Source organism: Oncorhynchus keta, chromosome 4 (genome assembly GCF_023373465.1).
Source record: "Oncorhynchus keta strain PuntledgeMale-10-30-2019 chromosome 4, Oket_V2, whole genome shotgun sequence".
Classification (NCBI taxonomy): domain Eukaryota; kingdom Metazoa; phylum Chordata; class Actinopteri; order Salmoniformes; family Salmonidae; genus Oncorhynchus; species Oncorhynchus keta.
This window is the reverse complement of record NC_068424.1, coordinates 69,241,419-69,267,765: the sequence shown is the minus strand read 5'-3', so window position 1 is coordinate 69,267,765 and position 26,347 is coordinate 69,241,419. Positions and strand designations below refer to the sequence as shown.

General features: G+C 45.6%; 2 protein-coding genes across 5 annotated transcripts in view; one reads left to right on the top strand and one right to left on the bottom strand.

Moving 5' to 3' along the window:
• zgc:162144 (RD3 domain-containing protein) overlaps nucleotides 1-7,671 on the bottom strand; it is a 10,389-nt gene extending 2,718 nt beyond the window's left edge. The window contains exon 1 of one of the 2 annotated variants that reach the window (XM_035768108.2): nucleotides 7,428-7,671. The gene's annotated coding sequence lies outside the window, so the exon portion shown is untranslated. Of the gene's footprint in view, nucleotides 1-5,374; nucleotides 5,473-7,427 lie in introns of those variants that run through there. The other variant, XM_035768114.2, reaches the window with a different exon arrangement.
• On the top strand, nucleotides 4,161-26,347 carry si:dkeyp-115e12.6 (centromere protein F). Of its 3 annotated transcripts, none has more exons than XM_052513905.1 (16): nucleotides 4,161-4,579; nucleotides 6,235-6,487; nucleotides 6,905-7,101; nucleotides 7,306-7,409; nucleotides 7,603-7,661; nucleotides 7,801-8,062; nucleotides 13,362-13,561; nucleotides 13,704-13,829; nucleotides 14,167-14,295; nucleotides 16,571-16,693; nucleotides 16,960-17,095; nucleotides 17,483-20,748; nucleotides 20,962-21,731; nucleotides 21,900-22,756; nucleotides 23,359-23,499; nucleotides 24,150-26,347. In XM_052513905.1, exons 2-15 carry the CDS (start codon nucleotides 6,326-6,328, stop codon nucleotides 23,487-23,489), a joined length of 6,522 nt encoding a protein of 2,173 aa, XP_052369865.1. In that variant the 5' UTR covers nucleotides 4,161-4,579; nucleotides 6,235-6,325; the 3' UTR covers nucleotides 23,490-23,499; nucleotides 24,150-26,347. The 3 variants fall into 3 exon arrangements, with proteins under 3 accessions (XP_052369865.1, XP_052369846.1, XP_052369857.1); XM_052513886.1 differs by having other exon boundaries at nucleotides 7,603-7,667; XM_052513897.1 differs by lacking the exon at nucleotides 4,161-4,579 and adding an exon at nucleotides 5,992-6,100 and having other exon boundaries at nucleotides 7,603-7,667.

Here is a 26,347-nt window from a genome sequence, read left to right as displayed (position 1 = left end):
TTTGAGATAGAAGCTGTTTTTCAGTCTCTTGTTCCCAGCTTTGATGCACCTGTACTGACCTCGCCTTCTGGATGATAGCGGGGTGTACAGACAGTGGCTCGGGTGGTTGATGTCCTTGATTATCTTTTTGGCCTCCCTGTGACATCGGGTGCTGTAGGTGTCCTGGAGGACGCATAGTTTGCCCCAGGTAATGCGTTGAGCAGACCGCACCATCCTCTGGAGAACCTTGCGGTTGCGGGTGGTGCAGTTGCCATACCAGGCAGTGATACAGCCCGACAGAATGCTTAAATTGTGCTTCTGTAAACATTTGTGAGGGTTTTAGGTGACAGGCCAAATTTCTTTAGCCTCCTGAGGTTCTGTTGCACCTTTTCACCACACGGTCTGTGTGGGTGGTCCAATTCAGTTTGTCAGTGATGTGTACGTCAAGGAACTTGAAGCTTTCCACTTTCTTCACTGCGGTCCCGTCGATGTAGATAGGGGGGTGCACCCTCTGCCAATGTGATGAAACACAATGCTTTTTTGAAGTACCTTTGGTTATTACAGCCTCAAGTCTTCTTGGGTATGATGCTACAAGCTTGGCACCTGTATTTGAGGAGATTCTCCCATTCTCCTCTGCATATCCTCTTAAGCTCTGTCAGGTTGGATGGGGAGCATTGCTGCACAGCTATTTTCAGGTCTCTCCAGAGATGTTCAATCAGGTTCAAGTCTGGTCTCTGGCTGGGCCACTCAAGGACATTCAGAGACTTGTCCCGAAGCCACTCCTGCATTGTCTTGGCTGTGTGCTTATGGTCATTGTCCTTTTGGAAGGTGACCCTTTGCCCCAGTCTGAGGTCCTGAGCACTCTGGAGCAGGTTTTCATCAGGGATCTCTCTGTACTTTGTTCCGTTCATCTTTCCCGCGATCCTGACTAGTCTCCCAGTCCCTGCTGCTGAAAAACTTCCTACAGCATGATGCTGCCACCACCATGTTTCACAGTAGGGATGGTGCAAGGTTTCCTTCAGATGTGATGCTTGGCATTCAGACCAAAGAGTTCAATCTTGTTTTCATCAGACCAGATAATCTTGTTCCTCATGGTCTGAGAGTCCTGTAGGGGCCTTTTGGCAAACTCTAAGAGAGCTGTCATGTGCCTTTTACTGAGGAGTGGCTTCTGTCTGGCCACTCTACCATAAAGGCCTGATTGGTAGAGTGCTACAGAGATGATTGTCCTTCTTGAAGTTTCTCCCATCTCCACAGAGGAACTCTAGAACTCTGTCAGTGACTATCGGGTTCTTGGTCACCTCCCTGACCAAGGTCCTTCTCCCCAGACTGCTCAGGTTGGCAGGTTGGCTAGCTCTAGGAAGAGTCTTGGTGGTTCCAAACTTCTTCCATTTATCAATGATGGGAGGCCACTGTGTTCTTGGGGACCTTCACTGCCACATAAATGTTTAGATCTGTGCCTCGACACCATCCTGTCTCATTATGGAGTATTTATGTGTAGATTGTTGAGGGAGAAAAAATGTAAAATATTTAGAATAAAGCTGTATCTTAACAAAATGTTGAAAAAGGGAAGGGATCTGAACACTTCCAGAATGCACTGTATAAGACAACTGTCTCATTAGTGACATAAATAGTAACATCAACAACTATATTTAGATCATAATCATCGTCCTAATAACTCATACTAATAACGCCGACGCTGTTCCAGGTATCGTCGTCTGGATTTGAGCGTAATCTGAGATTAGGTCTATACATGAGGTAAAGCCGCCTCAATGCTGAGTGAAGTGGAAACCCAGCGGGGTTAGAGGAGTAACCACGTCTTCAGGCTACCCCATATAGACAGAAAGAGAGCAAGAGAGAGAAAGAGAAAAAAAGAGTGAAAAAGAGAGCGAGAGAAATTTGTAGAGAGGAGAGAAAAAGAGGGAGAGAGAAAGAGACAGCTGGTGGGTGAGATTGCTGTAGCCTACTAATGAGAGAGACAGTTGGATGGGTGGGTGGATGGGAGTAGTCACTCAGATGGCTTATAATGGATGACACACTCATGTTGTGTAATCTGAACATAAGCGTTATAACATAATACTCCGGGGCATTATAATCATCTTTCAGATGCTTGTGTTTTCATATACAATGTAAAAAACAATGGGTTGTCCTTGAAGTTGGCAATGTCGGCAATTTATCAATTTGTATCTGTTTCACAAACTAGTCAGTTGGCCTAATGTGATAATATGGACATAACATGGACAAAGTTTGTATCCAGAGAAAAAATGATCTTCCTATTTTTTTAAATGATTGTAATTTCTGCAATGATTGATAATGGAATAACTTTATCTCCATCTCTTCGTTCAAAGACTCAATCATGGACACTCTTACTGACAGTTATGGCTACTTTGTGCGAAGCTTCCAGAAAAGAGGCATTAAATTCTACAACCACCTAAAAGGAAGCGATTCCCAAACCTTCAACAACAAAGCCATCACCTACAGAGAGATTAACCTACAGAAGAGTCCCCTAAACCAGCTGGTCCTGGGGCTCTGTTCACAAACACAAGGCCCCATAGAGCTCCAGGACAGCAACACAAAAAGACCCAAACAAATCATGAGAAAACAAAAATATAATTACTTGACACATTGGAAAAAATTAACCAACAGAGCAAACTGGAATGCTATTTGGCCAAAAACAAAGAATACACAGTGGCAGAATACCTGACCACTGTGACTGACCCAAAATTAAGGAAAGCTCTGACTAACTGTTCCTAGGCCGTCATTGAAAATAAGAATTTGTTCTTAACTGACTTGCCTAGCTAAATAAAGGTAAAATAAAAAAATAAAAATGTACAGACTCAGTGAGCATAGCCTTGCTATTGAGAGAGGCCGCCGTAGGCAGAACTGGCTCTCAAAAGAAGACAAATGTAATACCATATTAGAGACACTTTAATTCCCTCAGATTACACAGACCCACAAAGAATTTGAAAACAAATCAAATTTCTAGTCTGTGAAATACCACAGTGTGCCATCACAGCAGCAAGATTTGTGACCTGTTGCAAAGGGCAACCCGTGAAGAATAAACACCATTGTAAATACAACCCATATTTATGTTAACTTATTTTCAGTTTTGTACTTAACTCTTTGCATATCATTACAACACTGTACATAGCCGTAATTTGACATTTGAACTGTTTCTATTTCTTTTAAAGTTTTGTGAGTGTAATGTTCATTTCTGATTATTTCACCTTTGTTTATTATCTATTTCGCTTGCTTTGGCAATGTAAACATGTGTTTCCCATGCCAATAAAGCCCTTTGAATTGAATTGTTGTCTCTACCTTGTCTTTGTGCTGTTGTCTGTGCCCAATAATGTTTGTACCATGCTGTGTTGTTGCCATGCTATGTTGTCTTAGGTCTCACTTTATGTAGTGTTGTGGTGTCTCTCTTGTCCTGATGCATGTTTTGTCCTATATTTTTAATTTTTAAACCCCGTCCCCGCAGGAGGCCTTTTGCCTTTTGGTAGGCCGTCATTGTAAATAAGAATTTGTTCTTAACTGACTAGCCTAGTTAAGTAAAGGTTAAATAAATACATTTAAAAAATAGTTTAATCATAGAGAATCGTCTTTCATCGCTAGGTGTCATCAGAGGTCTTCCTATGTCCCCCCTCTCTTCTGGCCATACCTCACCGACCGCCTCTCTTCTGGCCATACCTCACCGACCCCCTCTCTTCTGGCCATACCTCACCGAACCCCTCTCTTCTGGCCATACCTCACCGACCCCTCTCTTCTGGCCATACCTCACCGACCCCTCTCTTCTGGCCATACCTCACCGACCCCTCTCTTCTGGCCATACCTCACCGAACCCCTCTCTTCTGGCCATACCTCACCGAACCCTCTCTTCTGGCCATACCTCACCGAACCCTCTCTTCTGACCATACCTCACCGACCCCCTCTCTTCTGACCATACCTCACCGACCCCCTCTCTTCTGACCATACCTCACCGACCCCTCTCTTCTGGCCATACCTCACCGAACCCTCTCTTCTGACCATACCTCACCGACCCCTCTCTTCTGGCCATACCTCACCGAACCCTCTCTTCTGACCATACCTCACCGACCCCTCTCTTCTGGCCATACCTCACCGAACCCTCTCTTCTGACCATACCTCACCGAACCCTCTCTTCTGGCCATACCTCACCGAACCCTCTTTTCTGACCATACCTCACCGAACCCTCTCTTCTGGCCATACCTCACCAAACCCTCTCTTCTGGCCATACCTCACCGAACCCTTCTCTTCAGGCCATACCTCACCGAACCCTTCTCTTCAGGCCATACCTCACCGAACCCCTCTCTTCTGGCCATACCTCACCGAACCCCTCCCTCTCACGACAAATCGTTTTATTGTTGGCTCGTCAGGCGGCACGAGACTCGCGGGTTTTAGCATGCAGTTGTTGAACTGAAATGCTAACACATTTTGAAACCATCATAAGACACGCGGCTGCTGAAATATTTACATTAAACTTGTAATCCACCACATGTGAAGGGACAAATCGAAGTGTATCTGAAGTTGTCGCGTTGGAGCATTTGGATTTCACATCAATATAAACAGGATTGCGACATAAATGGTAAGTCATCATAGCGAGCTAGCTGGCTAACGGCTAGTCTGGTTTGGCTAATTCAACTAGTTAGTTACATTGCTTGCATAATAATGCATGTGTAGAATTGTCAATACTGGCTAGGTGGCTAGCCGTCTTTACTCCACTCTGCTGTGATTATATTTCTAGCTACAGTAAAGACAAGTTGATTCACTACTAGCTAGCTTATTTGAATATTCAAAACAATGTCATTGTGTGTTGCATGGTGTGTTCTTTCAGTGAATCAAACAGACAACAATATTGTCTTCTCCACTTTCATGATTTCATCCAAGTTGTTGAAGACGAGTGACAATCCTGGCAAGAGACCGATTCTAAATGATTTTGATCTTGCTGGTTTGAACAACGTTGCCACAGCTGTCTCCTAATCACATTATTTATTGTCAAACAGTACTTCCTAGGAATGGCCACATCATGGTTCTTTTAGTTTCAGTAACTCTGCTGCTATGATTAGCTGTAGCTAAATACTATTAAGATTTTCAGAACGTTGAGCTGTGAATTGCACTATGGCCTCTACCTAGCATGTGGTACGGTTTAAAAGCAGCATGCGACCAGGCCAACTTTACGTTCTAACCACAATGTGATTGTTGTCACACTAGATAGAGACTGAAACAATAGTATTGCAGTGCCAGCCATACATTGCCATTCTCAACGCTATCACTGTCAGTGCAGGTGACTCATGTCGTCATTGTGTAGGATTCTACCGTTATTTTAAATAAGAATTTGTTCTTAACTGACTTGCCTAGTTAAATAAACATAATGTCTGACCTGCTGTCAGTTCAGTTCAAACCAGCGTCCTTTTATTTATTTGGCGTTTCATTGACTCGTTCTTTACAGACAGAAACTGTACGTAAACAATGACATAACATTGAGCAATGACAACCAGGACATTTTTTTCTCTCTTCAAGGACCTGCCTCCTTCTCTCGCTTTCCCTGTGTCCAAAATGGCATCCTATTCTCTATATAGTCTAGTAGTTTTGGGCACCCTGGTCAGAAGTATTGCACTACATGGGGAATAGGATGCATTGGGACGCAGAATCTGTTTGTAGCCTGAGTCACAGGGTGCATAGCTACACACCTTTGCATGGAGGCACTTGATTGAGCCATGATGGGTTTGGTTAGATCATGATCTTCAATCAGGATTTTCTTCATTCCTCGGCTCAAACCGTCTCTGTGTATCTCATTGCCTCTGTGTTTGTGTTATTGTCATGGCTATAAACCAGAGGAGCTGGCAAACCCGTAGGCTATTGCAAAAGTGAAAACATGCGCACAGTGTTACAGGAAATGTGTTGTTTAGACAAACAAATATAAGACTAAACATTCAAATAAGATGTTTTTGAATCATCCTTCATGAAAAGTGGCCAATCCCTGAAGGAGGCGGTCTGCACTGGTGGAAACTGGCAAGTTCTGTCTCCTAGGAAAACACTGAGTCACAGTCCCCACAGCTCTACTGTAAAAAGGAGATCTAGCCTTGGTTACACGGTTCAAACTAAGGCAAGCTCCATGATAGACTGAAGCATGTTCAGACAGACACACGTACACACACTTTCTTTTTATTCTTATTTGTTTCTTCATCTCTATCTACGTCTTATTGTTCTACTTTATTGAAGTCACTGTTTCTATTCCAGCCTTAACTTCCTGGGGCGTATTGGTCTTACCAGACTGGTTCTCCAGTGTACTAACTCTGGTGTCTGACACATCTACCCTGATCGGGAGGAGATGAGCTGGGCAGAGGAGGACTGGACAGTGGGCCTGTCTGGCCGGGCCCTGCAGAAGGTCAAGGAGCTGCAGGTCCAGCAAGAGAGGCTGAACAGAGAGAGACAGCAGAAACAGCTGCAGCTGGACAGCACACAGACCTCCCTCAACAAACAGACTGTCAAGGTACTGTACGAACAAGTCAAAGTTAGGCAGAGAAAGTTGTCACCTGAGTTAGGTTATGATTACAGTAGAGATAGATAAAGAGATTGAGCTGTAAGAACTATAGCAATGCAGCACTTTGCTCTGCTGCTTTAATACTAATGCTTCTCCTCTCATTCTTTCCTTATGCTGTGAAAACCCTTCTGCTTTAGTCATGTTTGTCGTTAGTAGCCTAAACACCAGTCTGTTGTTGCTTTTATCCAATTGCTATGTTGTTGTCATGCCAAGATGGTGAAAGTAGAAACAGACTGGCTCCCAGACTAGTGTCTGTGTACTACTTGTATGTCAGGAAGTAAATAGTTTTTCCTGGTATTCTTTAAATGGTTATTTCCTGGTATTATTGAGTTATCTATCCTCTGTCTGCCCTGCTCTCTCCTCCAGTATGAGGAGGTGCGCGGGGAGCTGCAGTGTGTACAGAGGGAGTTACAGGGGGCTCGTGAGGAGGTGCAGGCAGGTGCGTGTGCGCGGGAGCGTCTCTCTCAGGATCTCCAAGTGAAACAGGCCCAGGTGTGTTCACTGGAGGGACAGCTGGGCTCAGCACGAACCCTCACACACACCCTCGAAAAGGAGGTCAAAAGGTTAGTAGCAGCAGCTACGTGTGTGTGTGTATTGAGTTAATGTGTGTAGGAAAGTGGAACATGTCTTGGAATGTTTGAGATTAAGAACTGCTGAGTGGCATACATGTTTATTATTTTTATGCACAGAAGGAGGGTGTGTGTGTGCAGTTCAAAGGTTGTCTTTAAAACATTTCTGTCCTTTGTTTCCCATGTTCTCTCTCACAGGTTGGAGGCAGAGCTAGAGAAGTTACAGAACACTAACAGCTCTGGAGACTCCATGTTGTTTTCCACCCCATGCTGGAGTATGACATCACCATGGGACCACAATGGTACAGCACTCTACTCACTCCCTTGATGTCCTCCCGCTCTCTTTTGGTATCTTCCTTCTATTTTCTCCCATGGCACTCCTAGTCTTCTCTCCCTTTGGTCCTGGTCTCAGGCTGTGGAAGACAGGAGAGCTCTTTCTTAGCTGAGTCTTGAGTGTGGCTGAGTAACTGAACTATGGGTGTTGTATCCCTGTAGGTGGGAGACAGGAGGAAAGACAGGGACACAGAGGCGAGGGGGACAATAAAGCACCACACGTCAGTGTGAGTTCAATACCTAAAACTGAGGCCTTCTCAGCCACATATGTACACCCTGTATTCTGTCATATGTGCAATAACCCAGTGCTCTAGTTGCACTTGTTTTCATCCCTCCCTATTTTTTCCCTCCCACTTTCAGCAACAGCTCAAATTCTCTGAACCTGGATTCTCACCCACGCCCATGTTCCCACAACAACAAGCCAAGGGCACGCCCCACCGGCGCCTGTCACACCAATCAGACTCCTCCACTCCCTCAGCTGTGTTTCCATGGGAACGAGAAGACCCAAAGCCTTCCACCAGGGGACGACCCGCTCCTCCTCTCCCCTCCTCCAGCGATGTCAGACGAGGCCAGGAAGCTGGGGATTGTGGGATGGTGGAGGAATTCAGGAGAGAGACAGACAGTATGTGTCACTTTGTCACCACACCACTCTGTGTTATCACTTGTTGACAGATAATTGATGTGCTCTGATGTCGAACTCCACTCCAAACACCTTGGTTTATCATAGTGTCACAGCAGTACAGGCTGATCATAGGCCAGTAGTGCTGAGCGATTCACTAACATTTTGATAACTTTGTTTTTTTAATGTAACTAAATGACCAATGTGGGTTCAATTATTTGAATTCCATTTCATGTGTCTTTTTCTGTTAGCTCAATGTGCAGTTTCTCTAGAAATAAATAAGATCAAGTCCAAACTACGACGTAAAGTACATTCGGAAAGTATTCAAACCACTTGACGTTTTGTTACATTACAGCCTTATTCTAAAATGTATTTAATTGTATTTTTTCCTCAATCTACACACAATACCCCATAATGACAAAGCCAGTATTCAGACCCTTTACTCAGTACTTTGTTGAAGCAACTTTGGTAGCAATTAAAGCCTTGAGACTTCTAGGGTATTTGGGGAATTACTCACATTCTTCTCTGCAGATCCTCTCAAGCTCTCAGGTTGGATGGGGAGTGTCGCTGCACAGCTATTTTCAGGTTTCTCCAGAGATGTTTGATCTGGTTCAAGTCCGGGCTCTGGCTGAGCCACTCAAGGACATTCAGAGACTTGTCCCAAAGCCACTCCTGCATTGCCCTGGCTGTGTGTCAGTGGGGCCTTATATAGACAGGTGTGTTCTTTTCCAAATCATGTCAAATCATTTGAATTTACAACAGGTGGACTCCAATCAAGTTGTAGAAACATCTCAAGGATGATCAATGGAAACAGGATGCACCAGAGCTCAATATCTAGTATTATAGCAAATGGTTTGAGTACTTATGTAAATAAGGTATTTCTGTTTTTTAATTTGAAAAAAAAAATCTAAAAACCTGTTTGTCGATTGAGGAAATGTTTTATTTAATCCATTTTAGAGTAAGGCTGTAACGTAACGAAATGTGGAAAAGGTCTAGGGGTCTGAGTACTTTCCGAGTGCACTGTAGTAGCGAGGCCATTATTCTACATCAGTGGAGTCGTCAAACTCTACAATAATAATGGGGGAAGAAAATGTAAGAGTACAGATTATTTTATGGGACAATATACACATGTTTTTGAGAAGGCTAAAGATGCAGTTTTATTGTGCAAATGTATTTATTGGTTTCTCTTCATTTTGATGAGATAAAAATGCAATAGATTTAGGTTTATTTGTTGTAAAAATCGAAATTCAGATTTTACTGTTGCCGTTAGATTTAGGGTGTGGTGGGGTCAGAAGAAATTCTTGGGAAAAAATGGTGTCCCTGCTGAAAAAGTAGAAATACCACTGTTTTACATAGTTTAGTGCAGGAAACGTGGTAATTAACTACAATGACCATAATCCATGTCGCGCCAAATTGTCCGGTCTGTATTTCGTTTACAGCTGCTGCGAGAAGAGATGGAAAAATGTGTGATCGACAGGTATAGCAGTTTCTTTGAGGTATCTAGCTGAAAATACATGATCTAAGTGATTGCTAGTTGTTATTCAGCAGTCATAAAAGTATGCCTTGTTTACCTTGAAGAACTTCTGAAATGGTGATAAAGAAATATATATGCATAACCGTTCAAAAGTTTGGGGTCACTTAGAAATGCCCTTGTTTTTCAAAGAAAATAAAACAAATTGTCCATTTAAAATAACATCAGTGTCGACATGGTTAATGTTGTAAATGACTATTGTAGCTGGAAACGACATAGGCGTACAGAGGCCCATTATCAGCAACCATCACTCCTGTGTTCCAATGGCACGTTGTGCTAGCTAATCCAAGTTTATCATTTTAAAAGGCTAATTGATCATCGAAAACCCTTTTGCAATTATGTTAGCACAGCTGAAAACTGTTGTTCTTATTAAAGAATCAATAAAACTGGTCTTTAGACAAGTTGATTATCAGCATTTGTGGGTTCGATTACTGGCTCAAAATTGCCAGAAACAAAGAATTGTCTTCTGAAACTTGTCAGTCTATTCTTGTTCTGACCAAATGAAGGCAATTCCATGTGAGAAATTGCCAAGAAACTGAAGATCTCATACAACGCTGTGTACTATTCCCTTCACAGAACAGCACAGACTGTCTCTTATCAGTATAGAAAGAGGAGAGGGAGGCCCCAGTGCACAACTGAGCAAGAGGACAAGTACATTAGATTGTTTCTCAAACTAGACAGACGCCTCACAAGTCCTCAACTGGCAGCTTCATTAAATAGTACCCGCAAAACACATCTCAACGTCAACAGTGAAGAGGCGACTCCGGGATACTGGCCTTCTAGGCATATCTCTGACTGGCCAATAAAAGATTAAGATGGGAAAAAGAACAGACATTGGACAGAGGCACTCTGCCGAGAAGGCCAGCATACGTTGAGACTGGTGTTTTGCGGGTACTATTTAACTATGATAAACTTGGATTAGCTAACGTAACGTGCCATTGGAACACAGGAGTGATGGTTGCTGATAATGGGCCTCTGTACACCTATGTAGATATTCCATAAAAAAATCTAACGTTTCCAGATACAATAGTAATTTACAACAAGCGCATTTCTAAGTGACCCCAAACTTTTGAACGGTAGTGTATATATACAAAACTCAACCGAAACGGTACCGAATTCGAAAAGGACTTATTGCTCAGTACTAGAGACCATATTTGATCAATTCTGATGTGTCTGGTCTCATCTCTAGTATTTCCAAAAATCAGAGGATTTGTTTTCCAGTAGTAGACCAATAATACAGTTGAAGTCAGAAGTTTACATACACCAAATACATTTAAACTCAGTTTTTCACAATTCCTGACATTTAATCATAGTAAAAATTCCCTGTCTTAGGTCAGTTAGGATCCCCACTTGATTTTAAGAATGTGAAATGTCAGAATAATAGTAGGGAGAATGATTTATTTCAGATTTTATTACTTTCATCACATTCCCAGTGGGTCAGAAGTTTACATACACTCAATTAGTATTTGGTAGCATTGCCTTTAAATTGTTTAACTTGGGTCAAACGTTTCGGGTAGCCTTCCACAAGCTTCCCACAATAAGTTGGGTGAATTTTGGCCCATTCCTCCTCACAAAGCTGGTGTAACTGAGTCAGGTTTGTAGGCCTCCTTGCTCGCACACGCTTTTTCAGTTCTGCTCACAAATTTTCTATAGGATTGAGGTCAGGGCTTTGTGATGGCCACTCCAATACCTTGACTTTGTTGTCCTTAAGCCATCTTGCCACAACTTTGGAAGTATGCTTGGGGTCATTGTCTATTTGGAAGACCCATTTGCGACCAAGCTTTAACTTCCTGACTGATTTCTTGCGATGTTGCTTCAATCAATCCACATACTTTTGCATCCTCATGATGCCATCTATTTTGTGAAGTGCACCAGTCCCTCCTGCAGCAAAGCACCCTCACAACATGATGCTGCCACCCCTGTGCTTCTCGGGTTGGGATGGTGTTCTTAGGCCTGCAAGCGTCCCCCTTTTTCCTCCAAACATAACATAACAATGTTCATTATGGCCAAACAGTTCTATTTTTGTTTCATCAGACCCGAGGACATTTCTCCAAAAAGTACGATCTTGCAGTTGCAAACCGTAGTCTGGCTTTTTTATGGCGGTTTTGGAGCAGTGGCTTCATCCTTGCTGAGTGACCTTTCAGGTTATGTCGATATAGGACTTGTTTTACTGTGGATATAGATACCTGTTTCCTCCAGCATCTTCACAAGGTCCTTTGCTGTTGCACTTTTCGCACCAAAGTACGTTAATCTCTAGGAGACGGAACTCGTCTCCTTCCTGAGCGGTATGACGTCTGCGTGGTCCCATGGTGTTTATACTTGCATTCTATTGTTTGTACTGTTGATTGTAGTATCTTCAGGCTTGTGGAGGTCTCCAATTTTTTTGAGGTCTTGGCTGATTTCTTTTGATTTTCCCAAGATGTCAAGCAAAGAGGCACCGGGTTTGAAGGTACGCCTTGAAATACATCCACAGATATACCTCCAATTGACTCAAATGATGTCAATTAGCCTATCAGAAGCTTCTAAAGCCATGACATCATTTTCTGGAATTCTCCAAGCTGTTTAAAGGCACAGTCAACTTAGTGTATGTAAACTTTTGACCCACTGGAATTGTGATGCATTGAATTATAAGTGAAATCTGTCTGTAAACAATTGTTAGAAAAATGACTTGTGTCATGCACAAAGTAGATGTCCTAACCGACTTGTCAATACTAGTTTGTTAAGAAGAAATTTGTGGTATGGTTGAAAAACGAGTTTTAATGACTCGAACCTATGTGTATGTAAACTTCCGACTTCAACTGTACATGGGTTGAATTTGTTTTCCATTAGTTGTCCAATAATATATAGGTTGTATTTGTTTCCATTAGTTGTCCAATAATATATAGGTTGTATTTGTTTCCATTAGACGGCCAATAATATATGGGTTGTATTTGTTTCCATTAGTTGGCCAATAATATATGGGCTGTTTTTGTTTTCCATTAGTCGGCCAACAATATATGGATTGTGGATTTGTTTTTCGAGTGCTGGTTGGAGCAGGAAGGATGCCGTTAAAATTAAATCAGTAAAAACTGCTAGCTTCCTTTGACAGCAGGAGGGGCAGAGAGAGAGGCAATGTTTAATTTAGGTGTGAGTCAGACAGTGTGTAATCAGAGACATCAGGGAGTGCGTTCAGCCTGAATACCCCCCCTCCCCTCCCCCATTGTCTTCCCTGCTGGTCGGTAGATGCTGGCTGCAGTAATGGGCTTTGTGTCATCCTGTATGGCTCCAGACACATTGAATTACTGGCCTTTCAGTACAGACACTGCGTTCCTCAACAGAGGAGACAAGACTGCTCAAATGTACTTTGAAATGAGCTCAAAATGGATTTCACGTGACTTAGAATCTGTTGAAATTGTGGAACTCAAAACTAGAGTAAAGGGCATTGGGGAAACAGAGCTGATAGTGCCTTGACAGTTGACTGACTCCCATGAGTCATTCTGGATGGATTGTCCTACTTTCACAATAATCAATAGTCACCACAGCTACAGTGTTAATCCGTGTGTTAATCGTTCTGACAATCAATCTGACAGCTATCTGATAAATCAGTCACTTCCCTGTTTACATTCTAAACATGTTACAGCAAAACACTACGTATTGACTGAATCCCGAACACCCTCTCAACTTATATTAATTCACAACCCTTTGTTGACATGAAATGTGTAAGAAAGGCACAGTCACATTGCCTAAATGCCAAAGCAAACGGGGAACACTCTCTCACTCCACCTCTCCCAGTGTCGGGGTGTGTAGCAGAGCTGCAGGGGCGTATGCGTGGCCTACAAGAGGAGCTGAAGGCTGAGTGTGAGCGGTTCAGACAAACCCAGGATGCTCTAGCCAACGCCAGGAAAGACCTGACCACCAGAGAACAAAGTCTACAGAGGGCCAAGGATGAACTGAGCCTCGCTCACACGCGCATCTCACAGGAGAGCGATCGGGTACGGATGCAACACACTAACACTGTATGAAACACAAAGACGTGAGTGACTGCCAAACACAGACTGCACTTAAGAGTGTGACAGGCAAGGCAGAGGGACACAGTCATACCTGTCACATTGTTATACTGTGTCTCCTTTCCAGGCCCAGTCGTTGGAGCAGCGTGGGAAGCAGCTGCAGGAGGAACTGAAGTGTCAGAGACAGAACACTGAGAGCAGCCGCCTGCAGCACCAGCAACGCACCAGAGACCTGGACAAGCAACACCAGAGGGTGAGGAGAGGGGAGAGAGGCTGTGTGTGCGTCTGAGGGTCTCATACGCCCCTGCACTACACACGCAGGTGTGACGGTGTGGAAGGTGATGTGGAAAAAAGTCTAGTGTCTGTTTCGTGCGTGTATTGTGAGTTCAAATTGTCAAAGCATCCGGTTATTAAAATAGTATCCAGGCATGTGTCCCAAATGGCTCCCTATTCCCTATGTAGTGCACTACTTTTGACCCGAGCCCATAGGGTAGTGCACTACATAGTAGAAAATAGTGTGCCATTGGGACAGAGTTCGGTATCCTGTCTACTCTACATCTATGATGCCCATGATGTTGGGTGTATTGCAGGACTTGTTGGAGCTGCAGAAAGAGTGTCAGTCTGTGGAGAAACAGCACCAGCTGGATGTTAACAAACTGAACCAGGAGGTCCAGCAGGCCAGAACACTACACAACACACTACAGGCCCAGTCTGAGAAGGTAGAGACACACTTTCTTTACTTCACTGTTTTCATATCTCTGGGTTTCAAAATGTCTACTTTCTTGCCTCTTGTTCTCGCTCTCTCTCTCTCTTTCTCTCTCTCACAATGGAGTTCAGCTATGTGCTGCTCTCAAGGTCAATGAACTAATGTTTCTCTTTTCTTTCTTGACCTTGCTTGTTTTCTTTTTTGCTTCCTCTCTTCTCTCTGTCTCTCTCTCTCTGTGTATTTTCCTCCCCTCTTGGTTTGTCCCAGTGGAGTGTTGAGCGGGGAAGGTAATACTGGTGTGACTGACTGACTGTTCAGAACCTTTGACTTGATGTGCTGTTGTCTTCTGGGAAACATAACTCGCCTTGACGTAGTCATCATTCTCATCCAAGGAGGGTTGGTGGGAGTGGGTGGAGGCATGAAGGATACTTCCACCAGAGGCTGGAAGAGCATGTGGAGGTGCATGAATGGTGTGATGTTATTGGTGTGCATTTCAAAATGGTTGCACTTTACAGTAAAAGAGATGCTGGTTATTTCAGGCTCACAGGTGCTACTTAATATTTCCCATCCCCACCTCTACACATGTTTAGCTTTTCAAGCTCTAGTTCATGAATGATGAATAATAAATCACTTTCAGTTCCTTCTGTCGGTCACCACAGTCTAGTAAAGGCAGGCCTGACCGCAGTAATATATCTAATCTAGTTCAATCTGATACGGCATTCATTGGTTACGTCCCAAATGGCACCCTATTCCCCTTAATAGTGCACTTCTTTTAACCAGGGCACATAGATGGGGAATAGGCTGCCATTTGGGGACACAACCATTCTCTTCCTCACTCTCCAACCCACACTGAACACAATAGAGCTACAGTTCATATGGTTTAGCTAGCTGCCTCAAATCAGATTGACATAATCTTGAATTACTGATAAGCTTTTTAATCTGCTCACGTGTTGCTTTTCAAGTGATTATGCGAGTTAAACGGCCCAATGGTTGTAGGGCTTTGTCTGAGCATGGGGAATATAAGCATGTGTATTCCAGACCAGTGAATTCCACAACAATGACATTGCACAAATTGATAAACCTCAAATTGGTTGATCAATTTGTAGAGGTATTCATTAGTTGTTTTTATCCATGGCATGGAAGTGTATCCAATGTTTTGAGTGTTACATCATGTAAGCAAGAAACATGTGATCATGTTTACATGTAGTTTGCTATGTATCTGATGGATTTGATCGTTTCCCCATCTCTCTGCCTGGTGTGTAGCTTACTGCACTTTGTGCGGCTGTCCTTTAGACCGATACAACACGACCCGTTCTTTAGGCGGACACCACGCGACCCGTCCTTTAGACCAATACAACGCGACCCATCGTTTAGGCGGACACAACACGCGACCCGTCGTTTAGGCGGACACAACACGCGACCCGTCGTTTAGGCGGACACAACACGCGACCCGTCGTTTAGGCGGACACAACACGCGACCCGTCGTTTAGGCGGACACAACACGCGACCCGTCGTTTAGGCGGACACACCACGCGACCCGTCGTTTAGGCGGACACACCACGCGACCCGTCGTTTAGGCGGACACACCACGCGACCCGTCGTTTAGGCGGACACACCACGCGACCCGTCGTTTAGGCGGACACACCACGCGACCCGTCGTTTAGGCGGACACACCACGCGACCCGTCGTTTAGGCGGACACACCACGCGACCCGTCGTTTAGGCGGACACACCACGCGACCCGTCGTTTAGGCGGACACACCACGCGACCCGTCGTTTAGGCGGACACACCACGCGACCCGTCGTTTAGGCGGACACACCACGCGACCCGTCGTTTAGGCGGACACACCACGCGACCCGTCGTTTAGGCGGACACACCACGCGACCCGTCGTTTAGGCGGACACACCACGCGACCCGTCGTTTAGGCGGACACACCACGCGACCCGTCGTTTAGGCGGACACACCACGCGACCCGTCGTTTAGGCGGACACACCACGCGACCCGTCGTTTAGGCGGACACACCACGCGACCCGTCGTTTAGGCGGACACACCACGCGACCCGTCGTTTAGGCGGACACACCACGCGACCCTCTCTTTTCCCAGATCCTCTCCAACCCGTCCTTCCATTGTTTCCTCTCCGTTGGCCTCCTGCCCTTTCCTCAAGAGTTCCTATTTCTACTACCTTTTTATATGTGACCTTCTCATAGCCCTCCCCAGTCCCCACCTTTTCCTTAGTACTTCCTTCCTCCATGATGGAGTAATATTCCTGTCCCTCATGTCTCTCCCAGGTGACCCTTCAGAAGCAGGCGTTGGAGAGGGATGTAGACATTCTGAAAGAGAAAGTCAAATGGACTGAGGGGGAACTGAAGGAGAGCCAGAAGAAAGAGGCCCAAACACAAACCAGACTAACGGTATACACACATAAAATTATGAACAGACTCTTGTGTCCTTTGTCTAGATATGTCAATCTATTATGCATGAACTAAGCAGTGGCCGCGTTATGAAGTAACTGAATAATTTAGCACTATCTTGTTTAAGTCTATATGTTATTGCTATAGAATTGGGTTATGTTACAGAAATAATATGTTGGTTATTAAAAGTTGTTTATATAGTTGATATTGCATAGTTATTACATAGTTATTGACTGTATGCATGTGAATGTGTTGCTCTCCGATAGGAGACAGTGCTTGAGAGGGAGGGGTTGAATGTTACTCTGGAGCAGAACAGGAGGAGAGAGAGGGGACTGGAGGAGGAGGTGAAGAATCTGACTGAGGATCTGGCTGAGGCCCGCCGACGTGTCAAAGAACTAGAAGGTGATGAGGAGGAGAGAGGGCTGTTGTTGATAATGGGGTATTTACCCTTTATGAAAAGAGACGCTTAGACAATGCTGTTGTCTTAAGGTTAAGAAATTTGAACTGGACGTGTTTGAGTTAACAAAATAGTGAAATCCTACACCAGACTGTTCATGACTTTCAAAATACTTTTCCCCCCTCACTAACTTCCTTTGAGCTGTACAAGCTAGCCGTTTGTTACTGCTGCCTCCTGCTGACCTTCAGCGGTATTACACCCCGATTTGGTTGATTATCCAAATGTTTGTCTCTCTGGTAACATTTTGCTGAATTAACATGCCAGTTTGAATGATAATAAGTCATTTAGTTAATTTTTTTCTCCCTTGTTTCTTTCCCTATTCCCATTTCCAGACCAGAAGACAGTCCAGCCCTCTGTTGCTCCAATGACTCCAGTTCCGTTTAGCCCTGCAGGACAGAGCTTTTCCCCAGTCTCACCACCACGACATGGCCGCCACGCCCCACACACACCCTCGGCTCAGACCAACAGACCTGCCAGAGAGGAGCGAGCGAGGGAGTCAGAGGAGAGAGGGAATGAGGAACGGAGAGCAAAGTACCCCACAGAGAGAGAACCTGGAGAGGGCATTGACTCAGAACACATTACTGAGTTTGGATCCACAGACTCTGAAAAACGACAGAGGGCAGGAGGGAGGGGGGAGGAGAGGAAACGAGAGAATGAGAGAAAAGATGAGGCAGAGTCCGTAGTAGATGGCTGCATCCCTGGAAAGGGAGCATCTACCAAGGACAAAAACACACTCGACACACCGAGCTCTCTTTCTCCAACAGACCAAAGTCCCCACCTCACCAGCTCCGCTGGCTCCGACACAGACTACGAGAGCGAGACCCTGTCCAGCCACTCCAAAGCCCGAGCCCAGACCACCGGGGCTGAGGGAGACCTACAGAGGGAGAACAGAGAGCTGCGTTCAGAGCTGCAGGACGTTAAGGATGAGTTACAAAGGAGACTGGAGGATCTGGAGACCCAGCGCAGAGCGGAGGCCGAGGCCAGGACCAGGCTCAAGCAGCTCAGCCGCAAACACGCCTCCCAAACCAAGACCTCCAGAGAGACGGATGAGGAGGAGGAGAGGGCCGAGATGGGGAGGTTGAAGGAGGCACTGGCTGAACTTGAGATACAGGTCAGGACAGATGCAGAGGACAGGGAGAGAGTGGAGGAAAGGAAAGGGAGGGAGAGAGACGACCGGGAGTCTGAAAGCATGCTGCTGAATCTCCAGCTAAAGAAGCAGCTGGCTGAGTTGAAGACTGAGCTCTTGATAGAACAGGAGGAGAGAGAAATGGAAAAGGAGGAGGAGAGGAAGAGATTGAAAAACAAAGGGATCGAAGGAACGATTGAACTTACTGTGAAGCTGGAAGAGCTCCAGGCAGAGTTGGAGGAGCTGAAGAACCGTGGAGGTCTTGAAAGGAAGAACATGGTAGATAAAAACACCCCTCTGACATATCTCACCATGCACCATGACATCCCCTCTAACTCCAACAAGCTACTACCATCTCCAGACCAGCACCATCTCCTGTGTGAGTCCACCACTGTTGTCCCGCAGGCAACAACAGCTGATCTGATCCGGGAAGAAGGAACTCTGAACAAAGCACCAGAACTCTCCAGACCTATTGGTGAGGGAGAGGCCATTGTGGAGGCTCAGAGGGGTATGTCTGCCTCTGAGCTGGGTGAAACCACTGTGGAAGCTGAGAAAGGGATATCTTCCTCAGACCAGGGAGAGACCAATAAAGACACTCTGAGAGGTGTATCTCCCTCGGACATGGAGAAAACCCCACTGGCACTCCAGAGTGCAGGCTTCTCTGCCTCAGATCTAGCCCAAGAGGTGGAGCGTCTGCGGGGGGAGAGTGCCAGGGAGGCTGGACGAGCTATACACTCCCAGGCAAAGCTGGAGGCTTTACAGAGCCAGGTGACCAGGCAGACCCAGCAGCTGACCCTGGCCTTCGACCACCAGAGCAGACACATCCAGGACCTGCTGGCAGAGCTGCAGGAGAAGGAGGGCGGCCTTCTCAGGCAGGGAAAGGAACTGCAGCGCTGCAGAGATGAATTGGCCACGCTCAGACAGGGGATGGAGAAAGAGAGAGAGAGACGAGAGGAAGAGAGACAGGAGGAGGAGATAAAGAGCACTAGGGTAACTATAACCCCTCAGCAGGCTGACCATTACACAGATATACATCAGATGACACATAGCACTCAGAATGAGTCTGCCTCCGGGATAGAAGACACTACAGACATAACAATCAACCCACTGAACACTACCCAGGCTTCCTCTACACTTTGTGATGAGGGAGGTCAGCTGACCACTCCACAGAAAAACTGTGTCACTGAATGGCATGATGTAACAGATAGCAGTACCACTCTGGGCGGCCATCCTGCTGAACATAATACAGAGAAGATGGTGGATTCTAAGGCTTCTGCCCAGCCAGGCAGGAGTGAAGAGACGAGAAACAAAGAGAAATTCAAATCTGACAGATTAACTGTAGCATGTTCCAAAGGGCAGATGGAACCGTCTGAGAGTTCTGAGATGAAACGCATCCGTAGTGAAGAACAACATTCAACGAAGGAGTTACAGCTATCTCAGAGAGACCCGAGTCTAACCAGGACTGAGAACACATGTTTTACTGCAGAGCTGGAGAAAGCTTCTGGTCCTATCAACAGACCAGAAGACACCAGTGGACAGGACAGACAAGATAGCGGAGAGAGTTTAGCTGTAGAGCTGCAGTCTCTAAAACAGAAGAACGAACTGCTGAAACTGACACTTCCAGATGTGGCAAACACAGACCAAGAAACTAGTTCTGTCAGTAACACAACACTACCAGCGACTTGTGAAGAACCGGCTGAAAGAAAAGCAAAGAGAAGGAATAGAAAAAAGCAGAGAGGAGGACAGGAAGTTAATTCCACCTCTGGAGAGCTAAAGCAAATCAGTGACATTATCACCTCGGGACGTGAGGCCACACTGCATGATGGAGGGAAGCCTGTAGATGAGGAGAGAGGGGGAGTAGAGTCTGAAGGAGTGAAGGAGATGGGGAGAGGGGGAGTAGAGTTGGACGGAGGGAGGGAGACGGGAGCTGGGGATGAGGGGAGAGAGGGAGAAGGAGTGAAGGAGATGGAGGCAGGGGATGAGGGGAGAGGGGCAGTAGAGTCTGAAGGAGTGAAGGAGATGGAGGCAGGGGATGAGGGGAGAGGGGCAGTAGAGTCTGAAGGAGTGAAGGAGATGGAGGCAGGGGATGAGGGGAGAGGGGCAGTAGAGTCTGAAGGAGTGAAGGAGATGGAGGCAGGGGATGAGGGGAGAGGGGCAGTTGAGTCTGAAGGAGTGAAGGAGATGGAGGCAGGGGATGAGGGGAGAGGGGCAGTAGAGTCTGAAGGAGTGAAGGAGATGGAGGCAGGGGATGAGGGGAGAGGGGCTGTAGAGTCTGAAGGAGTGAAGGAGATGGAGGCAGGGGATGAGGGGAGAGGGGCAGTAGAGTCTGAAGGAGTGAAGGAGATGGAGGCAGGGGATGAGGGGAGAGGGGCAGTAGAGCCTGAAGGAGTGAAGGAGATGGAGGCAGGGGATGAGACTCTACTAGACACTACTCCACTGGCTCCACTCCAGATCACCTGCCTAGAGAAGCAGGTAGGTTTCTGTACTCTAACTCTTACTGTGAACATAGTTATCAATGTAAGTTACCGTAAATACTTGAATAATTTCCCCCCATAGCTTAAGCATGTGGTTGTAAACATCCACAACAGAATGCTACTACTACAGAATGCTATATACAAACCAGCTATTTTAAATAAATCTGTATTTTATTAGTTTTATTAATGTTATTCTCTCTCTCCTGTCCAGGTGGTGATGCTGCAGGCTGAACTGCAGTCTCTCTCTGAGGAGAACCAGAGGCAGGCTGAGGAGCTGACAGTGTGGAGGCTAATGGCCCAGCCCCTCTGTCTAGACCCAGAGGACCTCACCTCTGTTACCCTCAGCCCTGGCCACAACACTGCTACCCTCAGCCCTGGCCACAACACTGCTACCCTCAGCCCTGGCCACAACACTGCTACCCTCAGCCCTGGCCACAACACTGCTACCCTCAGCCCTGGCCACAACACTGCTACCCTCAGCCCTGGACACAACACTGCTACCCTCAGTCCTGGACACAACACTGCTACCCTCAGCCCTGGGCACAACACTGCTACCCTCAGCCCTGGACACAACACTGCTACCCTCAGCCCTGGACACAACACTACTACCCTCAGCCCTGGACACAACACTGCTACTCTCAGCCCTGGCCACAACACTGCTACCCTCAGCCCTGGACACAACACTGCTACCCTCAGCCCTGGACACAACACTGCTACCCTCAGCCCTGGACACAACACTGCTACCCTCAGCCCTGGACACAACACTGCTACCCTCAGCCCTGGACACAACACTGCTACCCTCAGCCCTGGACACAACACTGCTACCCTCAGCCCTGGACACAACACTGCTACCCCCAGCCCTGGACACAACACTACTACCCTCAGCCCTGGCCAACACAGCAGTGTGATGGTGATCAGAGAGGATGAGCTGCTTCTCTCCTGTACCTCCAGTAGACTGTATGGGAGGACCCTGGCCTCAAGGTAACACACAGGGGCTACGCACAAATTATTGATTGACAATTGCAATGACCGGTTTTTGTTATTATGAATTGGTTGTAACAGTTTCTGTGATGAGCAGTTTTCATGTTCTGTCTATGGCGATTTCAAAGTTTGAATTTAAATATGATTGATCTGTTTTTATTGGTCTAGACTGCATCACTGCAATTCTCCTGAAGCAAAGAGTCTCCAAAACCCATCCAGAAAGAACAAATCTACACATCCCCAAGAGACGGAAAAACAGACCAATGAACATGGGGAAGATGGTGAAGAAGCAGACATCACCAAAGATGTTTACCAAATCTCAGAGCTCCAGACCAAGGCAACAGAGCACACTAACCAAGATGATTCAGAAAACAAGACCAATCCAAATACTTCCAGAGCAACAGATGAGACCCAGGCCAAAGAAATAGTCTCAAGGCACAATCTAGACGTCATAGAACTAGATAACAAAGAGTTCCCCACTCTATCTCTCGCTGAGGCTCAATCCACTGAAGCACAGTCCTCTGAAATCAACCATTCCAGTCACCATCAAGAGGTACCAATCTCCACTGGTGTTGAGAATAAAAGTCACTCCTCGGTCCGTAGAACTGTCACCACTACATCAGAGTGGCGAACTGAGAGAACGATGGTGGAGACCAAGGTTCTGAGTTCAAAGGTCATACCAGCAGGATGGACAGGTCAAGAGAGATTGAGCTCTGTAGATGTGAGTAGTACCAGCTCTCAGACAGAGGAGGGGAGAGAAACAGGCGCCCTACCAGAAACACACCACGTATACACACAGACGGAGGAGGAGGAGAATGATGAAGAACCCACAGAATCACCCCCTGTGTCACCAGTCCAGATGTCTGAGGCCGAGGGGGACAGGATGTTGTTTTCTGGGTCCTTCCCGATCCCTGCTGACCCAGCCCGTCTTGCGGAGCGGATCCGTCGTAACCGGACTCAGATGTCTGCAGCGTACGATGATACGGAATACGAACCCTACGGCCTGCCTGAGGTGGTCATGAAAGGTGAGGAGAGGGGACACGGGTGCTGTTTTGTTAATGCTGTGTATTTTAATATCACAGCGAAGGGGGGTTGTTATTATTGGCCAGAGGTGAAGCCTATATACTATTAAAATCAGCTCACCATTCTTTACCACTGTGGGTTATCAAAAGATCTGTGTTTATATTTTCAGCCTGTCAAATCATCAACCACTCTAATCAAACCAACTCTCCATCAGACCTTACAGACACCGAAACAGACAACAGATATGAGCTTAACCTGTGGGATGGTATCAAACTGTGTCTAATTGAAATGCATTCCAGGTGACTACCTGTGTGCAAAGCTGTCATCAAGGCAAAGGATGGCTAGTTTGAAGAATCTCAAATCTCCAATTTTTGTTACTACATGATTACATTTGTGTTATTTAATTGTTTAGATGTCTTCACTATTATTCTACAATGTAGAAAATAGTCCAAATAAAGAAAAACCTTTGATTGAGTAGGTGTTAAAACTTTTGACTGGTTCTGTATGTCTTCCTCCTAGCACCCCTAGTAAACATACCACCTCCCACTAGCATTATATAAACAGTACTAAATGTTCACATGGCTCCTTCTCCCATATTCTCCAGGTTTTGCTGACATTCCCAGTGGTCTAGGCTGTCCGTACATTGTGAGGAGGGGGCTCCTGGGTACTGCTGCTATGCCCCGCCCCCAGAGAGATCCCGGCCAGAGGGAGGGGGGGCAGGAGGACCCTGATTAACCCCAAACAGGTGAAGCGTTTAGCCCCTTAGAAACTAATATCTGCACCGGTCACACAAATAACAGCTGCATCATCACACAGTTTACGTTCAGCACGTATTTCACAATTATCACACGGTTTGTGTAGTCGTAATGTAAACCACTATGTGATTGTGATAGATTATACAAAGTCTGTAGTTGCATAATGTTGTCTTTAGAAAGGACGTTTCATGTGGAGATGACATTAACTAGTTCCACATATGACTGACTTAATCGTCTGGTCCTCCTTGGGAGAGTAGGGCGTCCCCCATGGCAATCCACCTCTCTCTCTCCTTTGTGGGTTCACAAGTTCCACATATGACTGACTTAATCGTCTGGTCCTCCTTGGGAGAGTAGGGCGTCCCCCATGGCAATCCACCTCTCTCTCTCCTTTGTGGGTTCACTAGTTCCACATATGACTGACTTAATCGTCTGGTCCTCCTTGGGAGAGTAGGGCGTCCCCCATGGCAATCCACCTCTCTCTCTCCTTTGTGGGTTCACTAGTTCCACATATGACTGACTTAATCGTCTGGTCCTCCTTGGGAGAGTAGGGCGTCCCCCATGGCAATCCACCTCTCTCTCTCCTGTGTGGGTTCACAAGTTCCACATATGGTTGAGTGTATTTGTTTATGCCGTGTGTCAGTGTTTGTACAGATCCACTGGAAGACCGTCGGAGGAGGAGTTCATTTCACTGGACCTGCTGTGTACTGACCCCCACCTCCTGCCCTGATGTACTGACCCGAATAAAACCTGTTTCATCTCTTGTGTACTGAAACACCTGAAGAGGGACAACTGTCCCTTGCTGACGTTTAAGACAAGACATTTCTTCGAGTTATACAGAGGCTCATTGGTTTCTATGCACCTACTACAGTACTGTTCTTTACAAATCTACTGCTTCAGATTTCCTTGTTGTGGTTCAAATGAGAAATGGTGCCTTGTTTTTATTTAATTTTTATAAGCTACTTTAGGCCATGGTCCATTGCCTGTTGTGAAAACTTGAATTTTCATTTGAATAGTCTTATTTATAGACTGTTGAATGTTTTAGTGTGTGTGTTCATTTTGGTTTGTATAAGCAGTGGGTGTACATTTGAGGGAGCGTGTGTCGGTTTGTACAAAACTGTACACGGATGAGTACGTACTGCATGTGTAGGATGATGTCTGGTCGTTATGTTTTCTCAATATTAGCCTGTGCCTGTGTATGACTCAACCTAACCTGAGCGTGTTTCCTCTCCTTGTATGGTGATCCACTGGGAGCGCTCCTTCTCTTCCCCTCCCTCGTCCTCTCTTTCTGTTCTTTCCCTATTCATTTCTCTCTTTCTTTACACTCAAACCTTTTTAAAAATGGCACCCTGTGTGCTCTTGAATTTACACAAGTGCTAAACACGTGAGTGAGGTAGTTTATTTTAATTTTTTTAGATACACTATTTAAATTGTGCAGGTTTTAGTCTGCTTTTTTGGACTTTTTTAGTTTTTCCTAGATTTAATATATTACATTTTTGGGGGGATAGATTTTTCGTGCACGTTAGTGATTGTGCCTTAGTTTTCTAGATTTTCAGTTGCATCAATAAACTGCCATGGTTTGAAACAATATTCACTTAAGAGATTGTATATCAAATTAATTTAGAGCATCTTAAATGTAATCTTGGTACTGCCACCCTCATTGGTGTGCTTTGAGGAAGTGTGTGTGCTTGTATACAAAACATTAAGACCTCTTTCCATGACAGACTGACCAGGTGACTACAGGTGAAAGCTATGATCCATTATTGATGTCTCTTGTTATATCCACTTCAATCAGCGTAGATGAAGGGGAGGAGACAGGTTGAAGAAGGATTTCTGGTAGAGCATGGCACTTGCAACGCCAGGTTTGTGGGTTCGATTCCCACGTGGGACCAGTACAAACAAAATATAAAAATGTATGCACTCACCACTACATGTCGCTCTGGATAAAAGCATCTGCTAAATGACTCAAATGTAAACGTGTGTGTGTGTGTGCCATTCAGAGGGTGAATGGGCAAGATAACATATTGTGCAGTGCCTTTGAACAGGGTATGGTAATAGGTGCCAGACTGACCGGTTTGTGTCAAGAACTGCGACACTGCTGGGTTTTTCACACTCAACAGTTTTTCCGTGTGTATCAAGAATGGTCCACCACCCAAAGGACATCCAGACAACTTGACACAACTGTGGAAAGCAACTGCCCCAATGAAGTGAGGCTGTTCTGAGGTCAAAGGGGAGTGCAACTCAATATTAGGAAGGGTTCTTAATGTTTTGTACACTGTGTTTTGTTAACGAAACCTTCCTCCATTCCAAATCCGCTCCGACCTTCTTTCAGAGCGGAGGTTCATTACAGCGTTACTGCATGGTACTAAGATGAATGTGAGTTGTTATTGGTTTTTTTTGTGGTCTAAAAAATCTCTCAAAACACCTATTTGTTTTTAACACACATCTAAATAAGTTAACAGCCATTGGGTCTGATAGAAATGACAGGATTAATACATTGTGGAGTGATTTTAACTTGATACACATAGTTAGCTACACTTGCTTTCTTTCACTACCGACATGATGTATGTAGCCACTAGCAACAACCATGTCTTCTCTAGATTCTAGAAGCCTGGCGTGTGTTCTAGAACACGTATGGGCTGTTACAGTACCATTCACTAGCCTTCTGAACACACCCCTAGCTGAGTTATCTGTGGGATCTCTGGGTGGTGGGACTAGTCCAAGGAGTCCAGCAGAACACACTGGATTCTTTCCCCTGTATGTGACACTTTTATGTGAATGTATCGCTGTTGATGCTTTGTGTTGCTGTTGAAGAAGATAGATTAAAAAGGTTGATCTAAA